This window comes from Benincasa hispida, chromosome 5 (assembly GCF_027475165.1).
Source record: "Benincasa hispida cultivar pf3 chromosome 5, pf3_genome.v1.1, whole genome shotgun sequence".
In the NCBI taxonomy this organism is placed as follows: domain Eukaryota; kingdom Viridiplantae; phylum Streptophyta; class Magnoliopsida; order Cucurbitales; family Cucurbitaceae; genus Benincasa; species Benincasa hispida.
The window spans coordinates 56,150,921-56,177,506 of record NC_143482.1 but is presented as its reverse complement, the minus strand read 5'-3'; the positions used below and the strand labels follow the sequence as shown (position 1 = coordinate 56,177,506).

The 26,586-nt window shown below is 39.7% G+C and overlaps 1 protein-coding gene across 1 annotated transcript; it reads right to left on the bottom strand.

Moving 5' to 3' along the window:
• Positions 1-13,128: 13,128 nt before the first annotated feature.
• Positions 13,129-13,572, bottom strand: LOC120077378 (uncharacterized). The gene is made up of 2 exons (XM_090313619.1): positions 13,470-13,572; positions 13,129-13,367 (listed from the first exon to the last, which is right to left on the bottom strand). The coding sequence occupies exons 1-2, from the start codon at positions 13,570-13,572 to the stop codon at positions 13,129-13,131; spliced, it is 342 nt and encodes a 113-aa protein (XP_090169745.1).
• Positions 13,573-26,586: the final 13,014 nt, after the last annotated feature.

The window sequence follows — 26,586 nt, the reverse complement described above, 5'->3', positions numbered from 1 at the left end:
GAAAGTACACACCGCTTCATTATGTAACTATTTCAACCAAAATAGTTGTAAATGGGGGAAAGAATATGATTCTCTATTGAAACATAATCTTCACTATAATGTTGTAATTTTTTATCTATGATCTACATCATATCCATACACGCAAAGATTTGTCACTTGACCCAAATAATTATATTGGAGAAAATGATGTGGATCACACCCATACACGAGAGAATATACCACTTCACACATAACTACCTTGACCTGAATAGTTGTAACATAGGGCAAAATAGAAATTAAGGAAAATTGCTAAGGGTAAAATGGGGATGTTAAAAGTTTCACTCATGGCCTATTTTATATATAGTATAGATAAATTGATTGTAATATTTTCTTTGGCTAAAATTATATCTTAGTTCCTAAAGTTTGGATGTGTTTTTCTAGTTTAGTTTCATCTTTCTTAAATATGTATTATCGCAGCTTTTTAATATCATCATGGATAGAATTCCTTTAATAGGCGATTCATGGGCTAATAATAATAATAATAAGAAATTGTTGTAAAATTGAATAGCAAAAGGAGATACAATGGGAATATGTTTATCTATAAAATATAATATTAAAATAAATATAATATAACATAAGAAACTAAATAAATAAAATAAAATAACAACCAAATTTCTCCAGTCTTTGTGGATTTATGTTTGTTGATTTCGTGATTCGAGCTTAGGAGTGTATTGTATAAAGTAATTGGAAAAATGTGTAAATATGAATGATGCGTGATGCGTTAGTGACACGTTGATGCGTTAGTGATGTGCAATAGGATACATGACACTCCTCTATAGACGTTCAAATTTTTCTGACTCAGATCCAAGTATAAATCCAACTCAGGTTCTTGGTAAGTCCAGGGTCGAACTCAGGGATTTAGATTTAAAGCTAACGCAGACCTTGCATTGTAACTGTTGTAGAATTATCCTAAGTAAATGTAGAAATGAGTTATTTACACTAAGCTGCTGTGTGTGTGCAAGAAGATATAAAAGAGTCAAGTGGAGGATAAGGGGTCGTGTGGAAAATGGAGTTTGATGCAAGTGATATGCGTCGATCTAAGTTAGATGTACATGAACAAGAATATGATGCGAATGAGATGACTTGTTTATCTCCGTTTATGCATTAGACACTATTCAGTACTTCTCAATGCGAATATCATACAATACCTATCTCTAGGATGTATGTGTCAATCACAGGATGCAATAAAACATTGGTGCGTCTATCTCTAGATGTACTAAGCGTTTCTTACTTAATGTTGGCTTACTTATTCTCTCGAATAATTTAAGCTAAAGCTGCTTTTACCAATTGATTTAGTTGGCTTAAGCGTTCGAAATGGAATTTAGCATGAAGTTATAGATGCATCCAACATAAATAAGAAATAAACAATGGAAAAATATGATAGATCAAATATGTGAATTTATAAAGAAACTGATTGTCTTTACAAAACCAACACTTAATCAAATGAGAAGATGAAATGAAGGGAGTCAAGCCGCAGAGTACAATCTCTTGTCCTCTTTGGCTCAATTCTGGTTCATGTACAACCACTTGTGGAAGAATTGGAAGAAATGTCTCTCTCGAGCTCAGTTTCCTTCGCTCCTTGATCGACAATGGTGGTGGTTCTCTTCCCTTTTTTTCTTCTCGACACCAAAGCACAGCTCTACGATCTCAAAATTTCAAAATTATGCAATGAGCTAAGAGATTAAGATTCTTTTTTTCATCTGGTAGGATTTCTTCTATTTATAGGCGTCGGTCTTCTTCAACTTGATGATGGGCACGATGACATGTAGAAATGCACGTCATCTTAGGCCTATGAGGGCTGTTAAGCAGAATATGCAACAATTATGTTAGGAATTCATGAGAAAATGAGTTTGCGGCATTCAACATTAAGAATCTCGGCTAACCCACTATTATGCGTTAAATTGTCTATTTTTGTAGCTAACGTAGGAAGTGGACGCAGACGCGGAAGTCGGGCTATCGCATAGACGATCACATGCACGATCGCATACGCTCGACGCATGAATATTGCACCCATTAACCGCATGCGGTGATCACATACAACAGTCCTATGGGTGTTGTGGCAGTTGGGCGAATGCATCCATCACATGGGAATTGTGGTCGTCAAACAGATGCGGTCATCACATTGAAGATGCGGTCATCATGTAGAAGTTGGGGTAATCAAGTGATTGCGGTCATTTCAAGATTGCGGCTACACAAAGATAACCATAATAGCAGGATCACCGCAAGGTTGGTGGAATGGAAGCATCAACGCATATCTCGAGAAAATCAAAAGATGATGTTGACATTTCACCTACCACACCGTTAGCAGCAGAGATTCAGAAAAGGATCAACGCGCCGCTAATACCAAAATCAGAGCAGGTCCATTAATGCTGCGATGATTAAGCTCTATAAATAGAAGCCGCCGAGCATAATTTCAAAGTATCCAAGTTTCGGCCTTTGGGTGGATCCTTGTGATCCAGACGAACGCGTTAGAAGAAGCTTGAGAGTTCTTCATCTCCCTCATTCATTTCGAGTGACGACCGGAGCCTTCGTCGGAGTTAGATCTTGAGAGAGTCAGCTCCACCACCCATCCATGGCACCACCGACAGCCTTGACACACATCTGCTGGAAGCAAGACATCGCTTCCAGCTGGTCATTTCATTTTCTCCTCTTTTCTTATATTGTATTGTATTACATTTTGGATTAAGGAATTAATACATTGTGTGTTCAATGCATTTCTGTGTTTCCTTCGATTCCATCTCCATCTTTCTTTATTTAACATCCTTAACTTTCATCGCATCACTTAGTGAGATTGCTTGAGTATCGCATACTTAGTCATGCAGATTAGGGATATGAAGCATGTAGCAAATCACTGGAAGGTGTGCATTGTGTGAGTGTGTGAGAAAACCTTATTTGCTTAGTGTGAAGCTGTAGCAATGCTTGTCTATAGGTGGACGCAACATTTGTCTATGAGTAAAGTCAGCAACAACTAACTGCCTGAGAGGGTAAGTGGTTGGTCGCATTAAGCAATGTAAGTTATTGTTCACTAGAGATAGGAATAATCTTGCATCAGCCAAGTTTATGTGGTTACCTTGTCTTATGAGCGCATCATTCATCACTTAGGCATACTTGGAAGAGTAATCTAAAATCCAAATCTAAGACTCGAGAGAGCGAATTGGAACGCATAAGCAAGAATGGGGAACTTAGAAATAAGCTCCGTTTGCTATCACACAATGTATGCACCCTACGGAGAGGATATTGCATGCGTCCAAGAAGTAGGATGTGGTGGCTATATGCGGTCATCCCGACCTTTTTGTATACACATCGCATACATCCTAGATTTGGGCTCTAGTGTGTGTAGCATGATCGCATAGCTTGGATTGGCTGAGGTTGCCCTTGCGGTCACTCTTAAGGGTTGCAATGAAGACATCCTCACATTTTATCTATTTTCCATGCTTTATTACGCGTCAACGATTGTCGTATCTCTACCTCTCATTTATATTCTCATTGTTTTGTATGTTAGTTAGGAGTAGGAGTAGTGTTAGCTTATACCCCTCCATCATTCTTTTATTCAACCGCCACATACACATTACCGCATATATCTAGCTACAAGTCCCTGAGTTTGACCTTGGATTACCCGAGAAACTTGCGTTCGCGTTATACTTGGCGTGAGCGCAAGAAAACTTGTGATAGGAACGCACGGTCATCGTATACATTCGTTAACGCATAGTTCATTCCAACGCATGACCACTGACGCATGATAATCAACGCATAACCTAAGACATGCATCGCATATTGTGTTCACCTAATTTTAGTCATCAAGTCCTTGGCGACTTGGTAATTAATTTTTCATCATTAGGCAACATTAAATTCCATACCCTGGTCGGCCGTTTGACACTCAGATGCTTTTCAGACGCCGCCCGTTGCAGATGCCCATGCTTACAAGTGGTGATTTGACACAAACAACCTGAATCAATGAATCTTCCTTGCGTTGAATCCCTCCGTCGCATGCCCCATGCATTTAGACTTTTCCTGCGACACTTTTCTTAATCATGCGTTAGATTTTTGTTGAGATCCTGCAATATCATGCGTTAGTGCCGCAGTATTTTAGCAATAAACATTCTTTTGCATGAGTTTGATAATGTTCGAGTAATTCTATGCGTTTTCTCTAAAAATGATGATATTTTATCATTAAAGACCCTAATTGTTCCAACTTTTGAGCCACAATAACTTGTATTTCTACAAGTTATCAATTTCTCTCCAATCTTCACACTATAAATAACACAAATGACCGTTATTTATAGAAATTGTGGCAACTAGGATGTGGCTATTTGGACACTAATTAGGTATAATTTTGTGACACATGGGGTAACATGTTGAAAGAAACATGATCTTTTTGGGATGGGTGCCTATTTTGTATAATATTTATAAACTCCCTCTTAGATGCCCATTATATATATAAAATATGCCTCATTAAAACCGTACTAGGAAAAAATCCAATAGGGATAAAAATCCTAGTGAAGGAAAAAAAAGTACATATTTCATATAATCTAATACTACTAAAAGAATTGAGATCTTTAAGTCGTCGCATTCCAAAGTTGTGCACCAATTTTTTAAAGGTTGCAGTAGGTAATGACTTTGTAAATAATTCTATCAGGTTATCATTCGAACAAATTTGTTGTACGGTGACGTCGCCATTTTCTTGAAGATCATGAGTATAGAAAAGTCTTGGTGAAATATGTTTTATTCTATCTCCTTTAATATAATATTCTTTGATTTGGGATGTACATGTTGTGTTGTCTTCATGTGGAAGATTTTTTACTAGAAAACAAACCACATGTTCCACGAATGTACTGAGTCATTAATCTTAGTTATACACATTCTCGACTTGCCTCATGAATTGCAAGAATCAACATGATTTGAGGAAGTAGCCATTATGGTCTGTTTCACTGATTGCCATGATATAGCAATTCCTCCACATGTCAATAGATAACCTATTTGAGATTTAACTTTGTATGGATAAGATAAATCTCTAGAATCTGCGTAACCAACTAGATGAAAATTTGTTTTAATAAAATAAACCAATATCAATTGTTCCTCGAAGATAACCGAGTATATGTTTAATTTCATTCCAATGTCTTTTTGTTAGAGAAAAACTATATCTAGCTAATAAATTTACTGAAAATACAATATATGGTCTTGTATTATTAGCAAGATGTATAAGTGCACCAAATGCACTAAGATATGATACTTCAGGTCCAAGTAGTGCTTCATTATCATATCGAGTTTGAAATATATATTTCTTCATATCTAGTGAATAAAATTCCATTGGAATGTTCAATGGATGTGTTTTGTCCATATAAAACCTTTCCAAAACTTTTCCTGTATGAGTTGACTGATGAACAAATATCCCATATGCTAAATACTCAACTTGCAAGCCAAAACAAAATTTTATTTCTTTCGAGTTCTTTCATCTCAGATTCTTTATTAAGATATTCTATTGCTTTTGAAAGCTCTTCAAAAGTTCCAATTATATACTTAAGTCATCAACATATATATACAATTATAATAGAAAATTCAGACTGTGATTTCTTTATAAAAACACACGGACATATTGAATTATGTTGACATTCTTCTTTCAACAAATATCCACTCAGGCGTTTGTTCCACATCCATCTTGATCGTTTCAATCCATATAGCGATCTTTGTAACTTCATTGAATACCATTCCTGGGAACTTGATTTACATGTTTTACGTATCTTAAATCCTTTTGGGATTCTCATATAAATATCATTATCAAGAGATCCATATAAATATGCTGTGACTACATCCATAAGATGCATGTCTAGATTTTCATACACAGTCGGCCAATTAAAAATCTTAATGTAATTGCATCCACCACTGAAGAATATGTCTTTTCATAATCAATACTAGGTCTTTGTGAAAAACCTTGTGCAACTAATCTTGCTTTATATCTTATGACCTCATTATTTTCATTTTTTTATTTCACAAGTACCCATTTGTATCCCACAAGTTTGACACCTTCTGGTGTTTGGACTACTGGTCTAGAAACTTGACGTTTTTGAAGGAACCCGATTAAAGGTCCTTGAGTGGAAGCGGATTGTCTCAATTTCCCAATTTTCACAGAACTTAGATTTTACAGAAAATATATAAAAGATCATGCATTTAATTCATAAATTACAACATGCTCATAAATATGAAATAGAAGAATAAATGGGTTTGAAACCCTTACCTTTAAAGATCTAATCTTCATTGAAAAATCATTTGGTCTCTAATTGGATACCATCGCGAAGGAAACCTTGGTATTCTCTGGGATGAGAACCCAGGAGTGTGGGCTTTGATTATTTTGGTAGAGAGAGTAATTTTTGAGAGAGAAGATGAATAGAAAAATCAATCTCCTGGAACTTTTCTGTAGAGAGAATTGTTTCTGTATGTCACACCATCTATTTTTCATACATTGTAGAGAAGAGGGAACCACTTCCCACTCACATGTCTGAGAGAGCAAAAGGAGGGGAGGCTCCCAAAAATAGATTTTTTTTTAATAAATAAATGAATAAATTAAAATAAATAAATAAATTGATTTAATAATATATATATATAATAACTACCTTATCATATAATATATATTAAACTATATGTTATATCAAATATAACATATAAACCTATAGTTTCTATATTGTATCAAATACAATATAACCTATAGTTTCAATTCTTTCTATAGCTTTTAATATAAATCCCATTTATATTAAATTTAACTATATGAAACCAATTCATATAATTAATATTTGAATCATATTCAATATTGATTTCCTTTCAAGTATACTTTATATTATAATGTATCAAATACATTATAGTAATTATATCATATATAATTAAAATTAAATTATATATTATATAATTAATTCCCTCAAATAATTTGAACAATTCAAATTAATCAAGAAAGCGATTCTCATTTATTCCCATTGAGCTACCAAGGGGACCTCATGGACCTGTAGCTTGAAGCTCCAATGATACGTGAATAATTAATTAAACTCATTTAATTAAATTATTCACCATCGTTAATTGTCGGACACTCCACTAAAGATCGAAAACTGTAGTTTTTGCACTACAAATATATTTTTGTGTCCATTGGATATAACCAGTTAATAGTATGATGACGCTTCACAAATTCCTTGTAAGCACAATTAAGCTAAAATTACTGTTTTGCCCCTATAGTCATATAACGACCCGACCCCCTAGGACTTAAGTTAGGCCGTTACTAAATACATGCATGAATGAAACTTAAAACGTCACTCTATTATGGTGAAATAAATGTTAATTAAATAAGGTAAGTTCAAAAGACTTTCATTAAATTCAAATACTAAAAACAATAGTAGGGTACCCATAAATCATAAATGATAATAAATAAGTCTGAAAACGATTCTTAATAGAAAGTTTTAAACATCAAAACTGAGAGTTAAGAAAAACATAAAAAGAAATCTAAATCTCATGAGCGGAAGCATAAAACTAGTCCTAGTGGCTCGATCACGAATTTTGCTTGTCCATCGTCGGTGCATCTCTACCTTTACCTGAAACAATAACATGAAAAAGAATTGAGTATAAAATACTCAGTAAGTAACCCTACTACTGGGGTCAGGTTGGACATCTATGTCCTTTAGATGCCTACCTCTGGTGGAACATATAAACTGTCCTAGTTCTCAGGGGACACATACATACATGAAAAACTGAGTTCTATCCTATTGTAGCTAAATATGGCCACTACCTCTGGTGAATCCCAAAGGAAACACAATCTAGTGAATTTCAAAGGAAACACAAACTGGTGAATCCCGAAGGAAACAAAAACTGGTGAATCCCGAAGGAAACACAAACTGGTGAATCTCGAAGGAAACACAAACCTGTGAATCCCGAAGGAGACACAAACTGGTGAATTCCAAAGGAAACACAATAACTGGTGAGTCCCGAAGGAAACACAAACTGGTGAATCTTGAAGGAGACACAAACCTAGTGGGCCTAACTAATCAGTAAAATCACTAGCATAGGCTCGACACCATAATTATCACAATAACTCTATGACATATATTTATGCTTCAACATCATGGCTCTACAACAAACACACATGCCTCAATATCCACAGATCACATACAACCTCATGGAATCAAATATCATCTCATGCTAGCATTCAAGTATCCATATGCACAAATACATCTTTCATATCCTCAAGCAAAAATGTACAATGGTTATACTAACTATCAGTTCATCATGCTGTCATTTTACCGTAACATTCATCCATCATGCTAGCATACATCCAGTGACTGGTGTAACGATAAAAGATTATTTCCTTATCATTCTATGTTGTTCCATCGCTTATGCACACTACTGATGTATGAATGGATGATACAAGCTCATGTCCCCAGCAACGGCGTCATAAACTTATAACAATAAAAGATTATTATTCTCTATTATGCGTGCAATGTGATGATGAATCATACAAGCTCATGTTGCCATAAACTTGACGACTAAATTTTATAATATTTATCTTTATCTAACTCTAACGCATGGCTTGTGAATGAAATGAATGATGTGCTAAATGCGCTCAAGTGTTCTGCGATAAAGATAATTTTATGCGATACTACGTTCTAAGTGTCTACGTTGATAGTGATATGCTTGTAGTATGCGATGAAGTAGTGTGTGTCACAAGTTTCCTTGCGCTGAAACCAAGTATAATTCCAACGCAAGTTTCTCAGAATGATCCGAGGTCGAACACGAGGATTGTTGTCATTAATGACATACTTATGTGATACATGTGATCAGTTTTAATAATGAATAAAGAATGTTAGTTGTACAAAAATATAAATTGCAATGAAATAAAAATGCATTGTAAAGTAAATATGCGTTGATAAAGTAAAGTGCTAAACTACTATGATACATGATACTGAGGTCGAGGACTGACTTTGAAGTTGTACAAAAGAATTGATGTATGCGATGGCAAGTCTTATGAATGAAGCAGAAAGAGAAAGAGTAAAGAGTAAAAACATTACAAGTTTGTCAATCATGTTAAGGACGCAACTAAGGTTCCGCTTTCCCTTGGCGTACACCTCTCAGTGATCGGCCGCGTTCCCATATGTCTATGGTGAAACAGAGATGAACGTGATGAATGCAAGGTTGTTTCCATCTCTGGAAATACTTCTCGCTTTAGTTAACACATTCTTCTAACCTTCTCTCGATAGGCGGAATAACATCTTCACTTCTGCTCTCACAGGTGAAGATGTCGTCAAGCATGCTTTAGTTAAACTTAATTAATTCCATAACACGAATTAACTCACTCGCTTAATTCTCACTTTTTACCCCGAAGATTAAGAATACATCATGGAGAAAATGGATTATGAATATATGGAAAGAGACAGAGAGATGATAATGGTGACGATGATAACATTTAATTCTAAAATTAAGTGTTTGATACATGTTGTGAATGAAGGATTAAAGAAGATGAATACAGAGGATGAAATAGAGAATAGTAACAAATACGGAAAGAGTGTCAACGTCTTGACACAGATCTCGATCGGAGATTTGCGCTTGCTAGCGTATGGAAGTGGTGGAAAGGAAAGCTTCCCTCTCAAACTTGCTTTCCTAGTAGAATTGACCTTTGCACAGAGCTTCAGCTTCGAGAATTGGAAGAATTCTCTGCTCGGAGACTCACCCAGATTTACTCTGTAGTCGCTTCAAACCAGCCTCTCTTTCAATATCAGTATATGCACATCTCTATGTACACATGTATATCTCCATCAACGAATTTGAGGAATCTATTTATAGGCCAGACCTTGGCTCTTTGAATTTATGGTTCCCACTGTATAGTTAAGGTAGTTCCTGAAATGGCGGAATGGAAATTCCTTTTTGTTACGCAATCAATCCGTCAGAAATGTACCACTAAAAGCTGTACACTTGTCAGAATCATTCGCAAATGCGTTGCTCTTCACATCTTCGATCGATCGCCACATGCAATGTTGTTTTTAATTACCGCATGCGGTTGAAATTGTGTTGATCGCTAAAGCTCAGGATCAATTGTCGCATGCATCGTCATTGCGTTGATCATCTGTTCGTTCTTGATTGATGGGCGCAATGTGACGTAGATGCGTTGTTTATTTTGTCTTCGAGCCATGAACGCATGCGGTGACCCATTTCCTGCAAAACAGAAACTGAAACATTCTATTTGCCACCGCAATGGTGTTAGTGGGTGTATTTACGACATTTCATAATTTTCAGATTTCTTAGCCAATTTCTATACTATCGACGCAACTTTCCTCTCTTTTTGTCACAATATCTAAATAAAACAGTATAAATAACTTGTATTTCTACAAGTTATCACACCCTTAAATTTAGATATATGCTTGTCCTCAAGCATATCTTCGACTAAGGCAATATTGTTCAATCTGTGCCGATTGGTTGCTCTGAATGCTCCATCTACACAACATTACTTAACAATGCAATTTCCTTCTATCCTTGATAATTCATAAACATGCCCTACTTTATTCTTTTATACAACGAATCTCTACTAAAAAATTCCTTTCTTGTTTTGAAAAGAATGTTTACCTCTTCTTGCAAAAACAACTTGGTGCGTCTGTATGCGGTGGTCTAGTTTGCGTCATTTTATTAGAGACTGTTGATCATGGTTACACCTTTCGTTTTGGCTTGCTTCCACGGGTGTCATGCGAGCATCCAACTACGGTTATGTGCCAATCTCAACTTCAACTCTTGATTTTCAGCTAAGTTTTTACTTTTACTAGTCAGAGGAGTTGTCTCTTATATTCTTATTTTCTCTCTTTTTTCTTTTTTGATATTGTGCTGATCTTGGAAACCCACCTTCATTTTGGCTTTCTCCCATGGGTGTCATGCAGACATCCAACTACGAGCAGGTTCCTTTCACGACTTAACTCTTATCAGGTTGGGATTTTCCCTTGCGCTGACGTTGGAGTTGGTATGAAAATAATTTTTTTTTTGATAATAATGAACGCATTTTCCTAATGATGACCACATCCGCTTGATCGAATCTGCTCAGACCTTCCCCACCCCCAAATTTTGAGATGTGCAAGGTCCCCATTGCATTGTTTTGGATAGAATAGACAAATCACTTAGTCAAAATTTTGAAAAGAAGGTTTGAGTAGAGTCTTGAAGTATAAAAGGTAAAGCAGTGCTATTGCTATGAATTATCTAATTATTAGTCAGAAAATGCAAAGTATAAGAAATGTTGCTAAGGGTATACATATTACTCATCATGGCAGCGCAATGAATAACGTAAAATAAAAGATAAAGAACATCGCAATAATTGACAAAGGATGATAAGTAAGAGGCTAACATATACGGAAAGAATAGTTACTCAGTTGTATTAAAATTAACCAAGTATACAAAGAATTACAATTATCGCAATACAAAATTTGAATCATGTACAAAGAATTAAGAAATAGCTTCTATACATAAAAATGATGAATGAAATAAAACAAAAGAATGACCGCAACGAAAAATTGTAGTTCTATTAAGAAGGTGGCACACCCCCAAATTTAGAGTTGCGGCGGGGGCTCAAGAGGAGAATTTTGCGGAGGAACTCAAGGAGCTTCATTAAAATGTAGATGTTGCTGTAAATGCGGAGGCACCATGGGACCATGTAGATAGGCTATAAAAAAGTTAAAGTACTCATGGTTGCGCTTTGCCACTTGTCTTTGGTTCAAGTGGATCGTGTAAATATTGCATTGAATGTTGATCAGCACCTACAGTGTCATCGCAACACTGCGTTGCAACTCTACTGGGCTCTCTTGTAACTCTGTTATTAGTTGGCAGAAGAATTCGTGTTGATGAGAGAGAAGAGAATGCATTTCTGCTAAGTCAGCAGCTAGGGTTGCGGTGGTGGGTTGTGCCTGCGATGTTTCACCATCAACGTTTTGGGGTTAAGCAGAAGTGCCTTCACCCAAATCGTGTGGGTCATCAATATGCGGCGGTGGAGGAGAAAAATGTGGTGGAGATGAAGGGGAGGGAGATGTTACTGGAAATGCGTTGGGTGAATTGGGAGCAAGGAGGAGATTCGTAAATTGTTTAGGGAGTGGGGAAAGGGGTACAACTGGTGGGCTTGGAGGGCGAATAATCAAAGGTAAGGGGTCCAAAGGTATTTGATCTTGCGGTGGTGGCTTTTGGACTTTTTCCTTGCCTTTGTCAACTTTGCGCTGTTTCTTGGGCTTTGGCTACTGCGACGCATTCAAATCGATAATGGGCCTTTTAAGTGGAAGCTCGGGGCAATGAGGGGAGTCTTTGAGAAGCATTCTCAAGATCTTGGTGTTGATGAGGCCATGGACTTATGTCATTGGTTCCTCTTCAATACCTACACCTATTGAGAGGCATAAGCTCGAAACTGTCCAAGGAAAGAAATACTGGCCTCTTACACGCCCCACATAACGACGGTGCACGAGAACGAGCAACGCTACTTTAGATGGACGCGCGATTGGGTTTGAGACGTCGATCGGGAGGCGGCGCAACTTGACCGGTTGGCGAGATCCGACGCGAGCAAAGAGGTGAGGGTTGTCGAGAGAGAGAGATGCGAGCAGTGGAGGGTGTTTGTGGCGGGTTTGTGGCGGGCGGCGGGAGTTGAACGGCAGCTAGAGCACGTGAATAGCAAGGTTAAAATGGGGGGAGGGGTCTGCGTGAGGAAGAAGAGGAGGGGGGGGGGGAGAAAAAGAAATAGAAAAGAAAAGAAAAGAAAAGAAATAAAATATATTATATTATATTTTATTCTTTTCTTAATCCACATAAATTCTTTAAACTCCTTTCCTTTTAAAAACAATTAACTCCTGCCATTCAATTCCAATATAAATAATTTCCAACGTCAATAATTAAATTCTCGCAATTACACTTAAGGCCCAAAATTCTAAAAATGTCTTCAATTAATAAAAATTACTGAACTTACATTAATACTAAAAAATACGGGGTGTTACATTCTTCCCTCCTCAAAGAACTTTCGTCCTCGAAAGTTCATTCTTGAAATTGCTCCGGGTACTGGGCCTTCATCTCATCCTCTCGCTCCTAGGTAGCCTCCTTGAACTAGTGATTCTACCACAAAACTTTCACAAAAGCAATTTCCCTGCGGTGCAATGTCTTTACTTCTCTGGCGAGGATCTCTACAGGCTTCTCTTCGTAGCTCAAGTTGTCATTCAACTGCAAGGGCTCGAAGTTAACTACATGGGATGGGTCTGTCACATTCTTTCTTAGCATCGAAACATGGAAGACATTATGAATTGAAGACAGTGCTGGGGGCAATGCCAATCGGTAAGCTACAGGGCCAACCCACTCTAGGACCTCAAAAATTCCAATGAATCTCAGACTCAATTTCCCCTTCCTGCCAAACCTCAGAATACCTTTCATGGGTGCCACCTTTAAGAACACTTTCACACCAATCTGAAATTCCAGGTTCTTACGTCTTACATCGACATAGCTCTTCTGTCTGCTCTGAGTCGTTTGCATACGAGCCCTCATCTTTTGTATTGCCTCATTCATGGTCTGCACTAATTTAGGTTCTAACAATTTCCTCTCTCCTACCTCATCCCAACACACAGGGGATCTGCAACTCTTCCCATATAGGGCCTCAAAGGGTGACATCCCAATAGTGGACTGGTAGCTGTTATTATAAGCAAACTCCATTAAATGCAAGTGAGCATCCTAGCTTCCTGAAAACTCTATGGCACAGGCATGCAACATGTCTTCCAATATCTGATTCAATCGCTCTGTCTGCCCATCAGTCTGTGGGTGGAAAGCTGTATTGAAATCTAACCAGGTCCCCAAAGCTGCCTGAAGACTTTTCTAGAAGTTAGATGTGAAACGAGGGTCTCTGTCCGACATGATGGACACAGGCACTCTGTGTGATCTCACCACCTCTTTTATGTATATTTGTGCCCATTTATTCATTGAAAAGGTGGACTTCCCAGGTATGAAATGTGCTAACTTTGTAAGTCTGTCTACCACAACCCATATCACAGTGAAACCTTTGACTGTCCATGGCAACCCACGATTAAGTCCATAGACACATGCTCTCACTTTTTTTCTAGTACACTCAATGGCTATAACAAGCCTGCTGGTTTTTGCCTCAGGGCTTTCACCTGCTAGCACACCAAGCACTTATTGACGAACTCTGCAATCTCTCTTTTCATATCATTCCACTAGTAGTAACATTTCAAGTCCTGATACATCTTGGTGCTACTGGGGTGAATTGAAAACAAGGAACTATAAGCCTCTAACAACAACTCATTTTTAATATCACTAACTGCTGGCACGCATAAACGTCCCTGATAAAAGAGGCCACCTTCCGCTAATACTGAGAATTCGCCATCCTGGCCTGACTCCACCCTACAAACTCTCTTCTCCAGATGAGGGTCACTGATGACATGAATCCTTGTTATGCATGCACTGTGATGATAGATGATGTGCTACAAGCTCATGCTACCATAAACTTGTAAGGATACGACATGAAATGTTGTCTATTTGATGCGCTGATAAATGAATGAATGCTCTAATTTCGCTTAAGCTCTTTTGCGATAAAGAATTTTTTTTATGCAATACTACGTCTAAATATATGCGTTGTTAATGATATGCTCGTAGCATGCAATGAAGTAGTGCATGTCACAAGTTTCCTTGCGCTAAAACCAAGTATAATTCCAACACAAGTTTCTCAGAATGATCCGAGGTCGAACACATGGATTTTTTTCGTTAATGCGTTACTTATGTGATACATGCGACCGATTTTTAATAATGAATAAAGAATGTTGATTTATACAGAAATGTAAATTGCGGTGAAAGTAAAAAAATACGTTAATAAAATAAATCCTAAATTAATGTGATACACGATACAAGATACATGATACATGATGCTGAGGTCGAGAACTAACTGTGAAGTTGTACAAAGAATCTATGTATGCGATGGCAAGTCTTTATGAATGAATCAGAAGGAGAAAGAGTAAATAGTAAAAACATCGCAAGTTTGTCAATTTTGTTAAAGATGCAACTAAGGTTCTGCTTTCCCTTGACGTACACCTCTCGTGATCGGTCGCGTTCCCATATCTCTATGGTGAAACAGGGATGAACGTGATGAACACAAGGTTTTTTCCATCTCTAGAGATACGTCTTGCTTTAGTTAACACATTCTTCCATGATAGGCGGAATAACATCTTCACTTCTTCTCTCACAGGTGAAGATGCCGTGGAGCATGCTTTAGCTAAACTTAATTATTTCCTTAACACAAATTAACTCACTTGCTTAATTCTTGCTATTTCCATGGGATTAAGAACACATCATGGAGAAGATGGATTATGGATGTACCGAAAGGGACAGAGAGATGACAATGGAAATTATCATAACATTTAATTCTAAAGTTAAGCGTTCGATACATGGTGTGAATGAAATATTAGAGAAGATGAATACAGATGATGAAATAGAGATTAGAAATACATACATAAAGAGTGTCAACGTCTTGACACAGATTCCGAATGGAGATTATGCTTGTTGACGTGTGGAAGTGGTGGAGAGGAAAGCTTCCCTCTCAGGCTTGCTTTCCCGGTAGAATTGACCTTCACACAGAGCTTCAACTACGAGGATCAGAATAATTCTTTGCTCGGAGACTCACCTCTCGGCCTTGTCTCGTGGTTCTCCTGGATCTACTCTGGACAGTCGCTTCAGACCAGCCTCTCTCTCAGAATCAGTATATGCACATCTCTATGTATATATGTATGTACCAGTATCTGTATCTGTATGTGTATATCTTTTCAGCGAATTTGAAGAAGCTATTTATAGGCGAGGCCTTGGCTCTTTGAATCTGTGGTCCCCACTGTATAGTTATGGTAGTTCCTGAAATGGAAAAATGGAAAATTCCTTCTGTTACGCAATCAATCCGTCAGAAATGCACAACTGAAAGCTGTACATTTATCCGAATCTTTCGCAAATGCGTTGCTCTTTACATCTTCGATCGATCACTGCACGTGGTGTTATTTTTGATTACCGCATGCAGTTGAAATTGCGTTGATCGCTAGAGCTCTTGATCGATTGTCGTATGCGCCGTCATTGTGTTGATCATCTCTTCGTTCGTGATTGATGGGCGCAATGCGACGTAGATGTGTTGTTTATTTTGTCTTCGAGCCATGAACGCATACGGTGACTCATTTCCTGCAAAACAGAAACTGAAACATTCTATTCGCCATCGCAATGGTGTTAGTGGGTGCATTTACGACATTTCATAATTTTCGTATTTCTTAGCCAATTTCTATACTATCGACGCAACTTTCCTCTCTTTTTGCCGCAATATCTAAATAAAACAATATAAATAACTTGTATTTTTACAAGTTATCACACCCTTAAATTTAGATATATGCTTGTCTTCAAGCATATCTTCGACTAAGGCAATATTGTTCAATTCCTATCCTTATTCTGCGTCGATTGGTTGCTTCAAATGCTCTACTTACACAACATTACTTAACAACGCAATTTTCTTCTATCCTTGATAATTTATAAATATGCCCTACTTTATTCTTTTATACAACAAATCTCTACTAAAAAATTCCTTTCTTGTTTTGAAAAGAATGTTTACCTCTTCTTGCAAAAACAACTTGGTACGTCTGTATGTGGTGATCTAATTTGCGTCATTTTATTAGAGATTGTTGATCATGGTTGTACCCTTCATTTTGGCTTGTTCCCACGGGTGTCATACGAACATCCAACTATGGTTGTGTGCCAATCTCAACTTCAACTCTTGATTCTCAGCTAGGTTTTACTTTTGCTGGTCAGAGGAGTTGTCTCTTATATTCTTATTTTTCTTCTCATTTGTTTTCTTTCTTTCATATTGCGTCGTTCTTGGAAACCCACCTTCGTTTTGGCTTGCTCCCACGGGTGTCATGCGAACATCTAACTACGAGCAAGTTCCTTTCATGACTTAACTCTTATCAGGTTGGGATTGTTTTTTATTCTCCTTTGTGCTGACATTGGAGTTTGTATGATTTTTTTTTTTTTGACAATGAACACATTTTCTAATGATAACTGCATCCACTTGATCGCATCTGCTCAAACCTTCCCCACCCCCAAATTTAGAGATGCGCAAGGTCCTCATTGCATTGTTTTGGACAGAATAGACAAACACTTAGTCAAAATTTTGAAAAGAAGGTTTGAGCAGAGTCTTGAAGGATAAAAGGTAAAGCAATGCTATTACTACGGATTATCTAAGTGTTAGTCAGAAAATACAAAGTGTAGGAAATGTTGCTAAGGGTATGCACATAACTCATCATGGCAGCGCAATGAATAATGCAAAATAAAAGATAAAGATCATCGCAATGATTGACAAATGATGATAAATAAGAGGCTAACGCATACGAAAAGAATTGTTACTCAGTTGTATTAAAATTAACCAAGTATACAAAGAATTACAATTAGCGCAATGCAAAATTTGAGCATGTACAAAGAATCAAGAAATAGCTTCTATACATAGAAATAATGAATGAAATAAAAATAAAAGAATGACCGCAACAAAAATTTGTAGATTTATTGAGGAGGAGGTTCAGGAGGAGGATTTTATGGAGGAACACAAGGAGCTTCTTCAAAGTGCAGATGTTGCTGTAAATGTGGAGGCACCATGGGACCATGTAGATAGGCTGTCAAAAAGTTGAAGTATTCATGGTTGTGCTCTGCCACTTGTCTTTGGTTCAGGTGGATCGTGTAGATATATCGTTGAATGTTGATCAGTAGCTGCCTTGTCATCGCCAACACTGCGTTGCAACTCTGTTTGTCGCTCGTGTAACTCCGTTATTCGCTGGTAGAAAAAGTCATGTTGATGAGAGAGAAGAGAACGCATATCAGCAAGGTCAGCAGCTAGGGTGGCAATGGTGGGCTGCGCCTGTGATGTTTCACCATCAATGTTTTGGGGTTGGGCAGAAGTGCCTTCACCCAAATCATGTGGGTCGTTAACATGCGACGGTGGAGGAGAAAATTGCGGTGAAAATGAAGGGGAGGAGGGAGCTGCTGGATATGCATTGGATGAAGCAGGAGCGAGGAAGAGGTTAGTAAAATGTTCAGGGAGTGGGGAAAGAGGTTCTGTAGGAGGACTTGGAGGGCGAATCACCAAACGTAAGAGGTCCAAGGGTTCTTGATCTTGTAGTGATGGCTCTTGGACTTTTTCCTTTCCTTTATCAACCTTGCGTTATTTCTTGGGCTTTGGTTCCTGCGGCACATTTAAGTCGATAATGGGCCTTTTCAGTGGAAGCTCGGGGCAATGAGGGGAATCTTTAAGAAGCATTCTCAAAATCTTGACGTTGATGAGGCCATGGATTTCTGGCATTGGTTCTTCCTCAATTCCTACACCCAATGAAAGGCATAAGCTTGAAACTATCCAAGGGAAGAAATACTGGCCTCTTATACGCCCCACAAAACCTCGAATCTGCCTTGCGATCAATTGGCCCACATCTATTGGAATGCCGTATGCTATGCAGTATCAAGCCATGACTCTATCCCTCGAAACTGTTTTGTCATGAAAAGTCGGGATGAGTCGCTGTTTCACCAAATACACCCAAAGTCCCGCCACCAGAAGCAGTTTATTAGATGCAAGGATTCTGATGCCTTTCATAGATACCGACCACTGCGTGCCCGGATGCGTTAATATCTTCAGCACATCTTCCATTTGTTCTTCTGTGGGATCGTCAATGATTTTATTACCCGCTGCATCCGGGATGTCCTTCATCTGATATAACTCATTGATGACCTTTGCGCTGAAAGGCACTACCTCCCCTTTCATGGTCACCGCATCTTTGGTGCCATAAAGTCGTCCATTATAGAAAGCTCGCAATACCGTTGGGATTACAATGGATGAACACTGGCAGAATGTTTCCCATCCATGTTCCAGTACAACACTTGTGATTAAGTCCGGTAGTGGCATTGGCGTAGGGAAGAACCTCATCTCCATCATCATGTCGTCATTCTCTTTCTTCTTGGATGGGCGTCCTTTGGCCAACACAGGGTCACTGCTTTCCACTTTTGCTTTGCTCTTTTCTTTTGCCAACGCAAGGCGGGATCTTTGTTTTTGTCTCTTTTCCTGTTCCTTGTGCTGTTCTTCCTTTTCCCACTCTGCAATTTCTTTACTCTTCTTTTCTCGAATGCGCTGAACATTTGCTCTGCGCCTCTTCTCCTTCTTTTCCTTCTTCTTTTGTTCCTCTTCTTCTTCTCTCAATTCCCTTTCAAATTGCTCTGAGGCCATCAATATGCGCTGTTCTTCCTCGAGCCTTATTCTCTCTTCTTCTGCCGAGATTGTGTTGTTGCGGCACACTTCTTCATCGTGTAATTTTCTTGTTAAATCGCCTTCTGCGATGTTTTGTTGTGCCCTTATAACTTGTAGAAATACAAGTTATTTATGCCACCTTATCTAGATATTGCGACCAAAACATAGTGAATATGCGCCGATTGTATGAAAATTAGCTTAGAATTACAATAATTATAAATTATCGCAATTACACCTACTAACATCATAAAGATGGAAGACAAGGAGAATTTTAGTCTGTTTTGCAGGAAACCAAGTCACTGCTTGCGCTCAAGGCTCAAGAGAAACTGATCAACGCATCTCTATCACATTGCACCCGTCAATCAACAATGAAGAGACGATTACCGCAATGATGGCACAATGCGACAGTCGATCCAGAGCTGTATTTCAATCGGATGCGGTAATAAAAACAACATCGCATGCGAACTCGCGATCGAAAGATGCAGCTGAGCAACGCAAAAGCGGAGGATTGAGACACGTGTACAACTAACGGCTGTGCAGAATTGATGGTCTGATTGCATAACAAAAGGAATAATTATTCCTCCATCTTCGGGATTACCAAAACAACAAGTGGGACCACAAGGCCGGAGTCAAAGATCCTCACCTATAAATACCCCAGAGATTTCAGAGAAAACTGATGCTACTGGATACGGGGCTAATTGCTGCTAAAGTGTTGAGAGAAAAGGCTGAGCTGAGTGCTTAACTGAAGAAATCCGGGAGGAAGACGAGACAAGGCCGAGAGATGAGTCTCAGTTCTATTCTGCCAAATACCTGCCGAGAAGCTCTGTGTTTAGAACCCTGCTACCGATTGAGCAAGCCTGAGAGGGAAGCTCATCCATCCATCTGGTCCATCCAATCCGGCAAGCAGATCTCCACCCGAATCGGTGCCAAGACGTTGGCGCTTGTTTGTTCTTTTCTATCTCTTTTCAACATTGTATTTCACTTTATTTATCTCTTCATTCACATGCCATGTATCAAACGCTTAATATATGTATTAAATGTTTCGATTGCTTTCATATTCCATTTTTTGTCTATTTTCGTTCCTCCGTTAATCACTTTCTCCATGATGTCTTCTTAATCTCCAGATAGTTAATATGAATTAAACGAGTACTTAATCTGTGTTAAAGAGATAAAATGTGTTTAGCTAAGGCATGCTACATGGCATCTTCACCTGTGAGAGCAGCAGTGAAGATGTCATTCTGATCTATCGAGAGAAGGTTAGAAGAATACGTAAAGCGAGTAGTACTTCCAGACATGGAAGCAACCTTGTGTTCATCACGTTCGTCTCTGTTTTACCACAGACATGTGGGAACACAGCCGATTACTGAAAGGTGTACGCCAAGAGAAAAGCAGAATCGTACTTATAGCTTCAACGCAATTAAGAAACTTGCGCTGTTTATATTAATTATCTTTCTCTTTCTGTTTTGTACATAAGAGTTGCTGCCGCATTCCATGTTTTTTGCATAACCTTCACAGCCAGCCTAGATACCAACATCTTGTATCATGAAGCCTATATCTTGTATCATCTAGTTTAGGTGTACTGTACTTATTTTATTATCGAATTTTTACTGCTTTCCTTTACTTTACTGCAATTTTATATACTTGTACAAAACACTCTTTAAGATTGAAAAACCTGGTCGCATATATCACGAACATACCACAATAACCTCAAATAGTCCCTGTGTTTGACCTCAAATCACACCGAGAAACTTACGATGGAATTACACTTGGTTCCAACGTAAGGAAACTTGTGACAACGCATGGAATACTACAAGAACATTCATAATTAACGCATATCTAGAAGGAGTATCGCATCATTTCGCGCATAGCATAGCATAGCATATCTTTTAGCATCAAAATCACTGTCAACAAGTTTATGGCGCCGTTGCTGGGGAACTGGTTACAGGGACATGGACTTGTCTCTTGTGCATCATTGTATATCTCAATTTATTGTCAACAAGTTTATGGCACCGTTGCCGGGGATTGGTTAACGGTTTATTGTTTGAGTGTGTTTTTGGTATTTTGTAGGACAAATCTCATTGTACTGGTTGTTCAACACGGAGAGCAGCCTGACGATTTATGAGTTCTGGTGTTGAACCAGAATTCGAAGCTGACCCTGAGATCGAGCGTACTTTTCATGCAAGGGCACGTCAGAACCGAATTAGGCGAAAGAAGGCAGCAAGCATGGTGGAAAACAATGATAATTCGGTACTGGTGGCTAATCAAGGGGCTGTTCGACCAGGTGCTGTTGATCGCAACATCCCGATGAGGAATTATGAAGCACCCAATTTGTATGACTTTTTGCCTGGAATCTCGAGGCCCACTGTGGAGGAGAATGCGCAGCTCGAGATTAAGCCGGTCATGCTGCAAATGATTCAAAATGTTGGGAAATTCAGGGGTCTGCAAGGTGAAGACCCGCACGCTCATCTGACCAGCTTTGTCGAAATGTGTGGCAACTTTTCCTTACCTGACATAACCCAGAGAGTATAAGACTGTATTTTTTCCCTTACAACTTGAGGGACGAGGCTAAGAAGTGGGCTCACTCACTGGAGCCAAATAAGATTACATCGTGGGACCAACTGATGGAGCGATTTATGAAGAAGTTCTTCCCACCAGCCGTCAACGCAAGGAGACAAAAGGACATGCTGAACTTCAAGCAAAAGGAAAATGAGACCCTGAGCACCGCCTGGATGTGATTTAGAAGATTGGTGAAAAACTACCTGCATATCGGAATCCTTGATCGCGTCTTGATGGAAACTTTTTATAACGGCCTGAACAGATCAATGCAGGTTGTTGCTGATGCCTCCGCAGTAGGAGGTTTTATGGATAAAACATACACAGAGGCTAAGGTCATCCTCGACCGCATATCGCAAAACATGGATGATTGGATCGATGAGGGATATGGAGGCCGAGGTGCCGATAAACGAAAGAATGAAACTGCCATTGTCCCTGTGGAGACAATGACCACACTGGCTGCACAAATGACCGCGGTGACTTCCATCCTCCAATCGATGGAAATTAATCAAGGAGCCATCCCTTAACAATCAGCGCAACCTCCTGCGCCGGCTCAAGTGGCCGCAAATTGCGTCAATTGTGGAGGGGCTCATGTAGCTGAAGTGTGCCCATCGAACATCCAGTAAGTATGTGCCATCCAGAACAACCCCTTTAGCAACACCTATAATCCTGGCTAGAGAAGCCATCCGAACTTCGGTTGGGGAGGTAACTCCAACCAAGGGGGGCCAATCACCCATCAAGGTGATGGGCGAGGGAATCCTCCTTTTCACCAAAATTCAAATCAAAGGCAGCCGAGACAGTCGCATCATCAGCAACTCTCATCTTCTAACACTTTTGGAAGCTCTTTGGAGACCCTTCTGAAGCAATATATGGATAAAAATGACGCAATGATGCAAGCGCAGGCGTCTTCGATTAGAAATTTGGAGATCCAGGTGGGCCAGATGGCTTTCGAGCTGAGAAGCAGAGCACCAGGAATGTTGCCCCGCAATTCAGAAGCCCCAGAATCTACAGGAAAGGAGCAATGTCCCTAGGACATTGGGCAGGTAAGTAGGATAGCCTATAGAGATGGGGATTGCGCCCATTTGAGAAACACATTTGTCGGTCCATATCTCACTACTATGTTTAATGCTTTCTTAAATTCCTGTCTCTTTGAATTCTTGAATTTTGTCTTCACTTGCTTATTTAATTTGTTCTTGACTTTATGAATTGAATTCTTCATTTATTTCCTTGGCATTTGTTTCCGTATAGTCTTTAATTCTTTAAGCTTTTCTATAATTAATGCATTGAGATTTAAATGGTGAATGATTGAGTAATAAAGAGAAAATTTATTGCTGTAAGTCATAACAACTTGCGATGATGAAAAAATATATAATAAAAATAATAAAACAATTTACAACAAGTATGCAAGGCGATAATGGACGCATCTCAATTTAATAAGAGATGCTTTGCGTTCAACTAACTCAACTATATTGAGTTGAGGGGTGTGTTGCGCTCGTATATGTCCTTTGCCAGTCCTTAGCTAAATGCACTATGTTGAAGTATCCTCCAGAAATGCGTTTGGTTAAGGAGTGTGTTGCGGGGATATATGCCTTGTTGCCCGCCCTCTGCGAAAATGCATTTGCGTTGGTAAGCACAATGCGTTAATCTTTATCTTGCGTCCATTCGAATAAAATATTAAAGAAAATTCTTTTTATAATTTGGGGGAAGTCCAATCGTTTCGTATCCCTAAGAAATTATGATTCGGCAGACGAAAGGACAACTTTATCTTAAATTCCATAAATGAGGGAAGTGGAACGACGTGCCTTTTGAGCTACTCGAGGCTTGTCGCCGCAAAAATTGCGTTAGGCCCACCATGGCCCAACTTATAAATAGAGTCCCTTTCCTCGTTGTGAAACTTTACCTCATTTTGCAAATCAGAAACCCTAGCGCCTTAGCATTCAGACCTACCTTCTTCCCCAACAGCTCAAGCGATTTACCAGACCTCCCAAAGTCGTATCCATGGCTGACCAATCTCCCAACCAATCTGCTTCACCATCCACCCCTGACCAAGTAACCATGCGAGAGGCAGCGTTTTTGGCTGCCAGTCGCAGACTCGCTGCCCAAGCCCACACTGTCCCTAGACTCGCCGGCAGAGCCCAAAGAAACCCTTTGGCCGTTAGGCCTCCTCTGTTCAAAAGAAGAGGAAGCACTGAGAGCATTCCTGTTCCAACACCTGCCGTCTCGATTGAGAGTGAAAGGAAGAGACGTGATGTTATGGAGGTATTTGGCAACATTCTGAGTACCTTGGAGCTAGAAGGTGGACTGCTCGAGGTAGGGGATGTAAATCAACCACTACCTACGGAGGAGGAGATGGTGGTAGTGGCGGAGGCAGTGGCGATCAAAGAAGAAACGGGAAGAGACGTTTTGGCCCCAGAGATTCCTGAGGTGACTGCCAACGCAGAAGCCTATGATGGACCTCCAAGAAGAGAAGAAGAAGAGATTGTGAGGGAGGAGGCCAAGGAGGCTGAAGTTGCGCTAGAGGCCCCTGAAGTTGTGTTGGAGGAAGTTGTAGTGGAGGCGCAACCAGAAGTGGCTGAAGAGAAAAAGAAGAAGAAGAAGACCAAAGGAAAGAAAGCTGAGGAGGCTGAATCTTCCCATCATCGCAAAGAGAAGAAGAATAAAGATAAAAAGGATGATGATGAAGATGAGGAGGCTAAGAAGGAAAGAAAGAAGAAGGAGAAGGAGGAAAAGAAAATGCACCGATGTGAAGAGAGGCGCCTGAGAAAAGAAGAGGAAGCGAGGCAGAGGGCTGTGAGCCTGGAGATAGATGGAGAATCAACCTCCATAAGGGAGGATAAGAGGGACTGACACAGCTGATGGAACCAGTGCAACCCGAAACATTGCAAATGGTTGCGACCGATGAAGGAGAAGAAGCAGAGGAAACCCCCCTAATGCGGCGTCGCAGGGAGAATGCGCCGCAAGGGTCCACTATTGATCCTCAGAGATTAATTTTGGCATTGGAAGAGAAAGACAGAAAAAGAAAAGAAGAGGAGGAGAAATAAGAAAAGATGGAGAGGGACAAGCTCATTATCGCAGAGGGGAATAAAAGAAGTAGATTGGAGTATGAAAAAATGCGAAGCAACAATGAACTTGTTAGACTTGAAGGGATACGGAGGCACAAGGAGGAACAACGTCTGTTGCTGGCCTTTGAGCAATTTGAAGAAGAATTTGTGAGAGAAGAACAAGAAGAAGAAGAAGAAGGGAGAAGGAAAATGGAAGAAGAGGAGAGGACATTGTTGGAAGAGAAGGAGAAAAAGCACGAAGCTAATATGCGGCGCTTAATGAAGAAAAAGGGAAAAGAACTCGCAGAGTGTGAGAAGAAGGAACAACGCAAAGAGCGGGAGAAGAAACAAAGACAAGCAGCCCCCTTTGCGTTGACTAAGAAAAAAGGCAAGGTAATGGCGGAGAGCAGTGAGCCCGCATCAGCCAAAAAACGTTCATAAAAAAGAAAGAAGAATGATGACATGTTGATTGAGATGGGCTTCTATCCTGCATCGACAGCACTACCTGACCTCATCACGAGCATGATTGTGGAATATGGGTGAGACACATTCTGCAAGTGCCCATCCATTATTGTGCCTCAGGTAGTGCAAGACTTCTACCGCGAACATCTACATGGAAACAAGGATGCGGTGACCTTTAAAAGAGAAACGGTATCTTTCAGCGCAAGGTACATCAATGAAATATATCAAATGAAGGACAACCCTGATGCACCAGGGAACAAGATTATTGATGATCCCACAGAGCAACAAATGGAAGATACGCTGAGGATATTAATGCAACCGAGCACGAAGTGGTCGGTTTCGCTCAAAGGCATCCGCACCCTGGAGTCCAAGTCCTTGCTTCTGGAGGGAAGGCTCTGGGTTTACCTGGTCAAGAAGCGGTTGATCCCAACAACGCATGACAAAACTATATCAAGGGATCGGGTCATGGCCGCGTACTGCATTGCACGCGCCATTCCTATCGACGTAGGGTAGTTGATCGCAAGGCAGATCAGAGCATTGATGGGGCATATTCGAGGGTAGTACTTCTTCCCGTGGATCGTTTCAAGTCTGTGCCTGTCTATAGGCGTAGGCATTGATGAGAAGCCCATGCTAGAAGTCCACGGCCTCATCCACACTAAAATTTTGAGGCTGCTCCTCAAAGACTCCCCACATTGCCTCGAGCTGCTAGTAAAGAGGCCCGCAATCGATTTGAATGCACTGCAAGAAACCAAGCCAAAAAGACGACGTAGAGAAGACAAGGGAAAAGAAAGGGTTCAAGAGTTACTAGTGCAAGATCTAGACCCTACGAACCGTCTTCTCTTAGTCATTTTCCCTCCAAGTCCTCCTAGCCCACTGGCACAACCTTTTTCTCCACTTCACAAACATTTTACCAATCTCCTCCTTGTCCCAACCTCCTCACCTGTTTACCCAACAGCCCCACCTTCACCATCAGTATCATCACCACAACTCACCATTCCATTGCTGCAAGTTGATGACCCACACGATTTGGGTGAAGGCACCTCTGCCCAACCCCAAAACGATGCTGGTGAGACATTGCAGGCACAACCCTCCATCACCTCCATGGCTGCTGAGTTAGCGGAAACGAGATCCCTCTTCTCTCAACAACAACAACAACACCTCTTCAACCAAAGATTTGAAGTGGTAATGGAGCAGATTGATGATATTCAACGC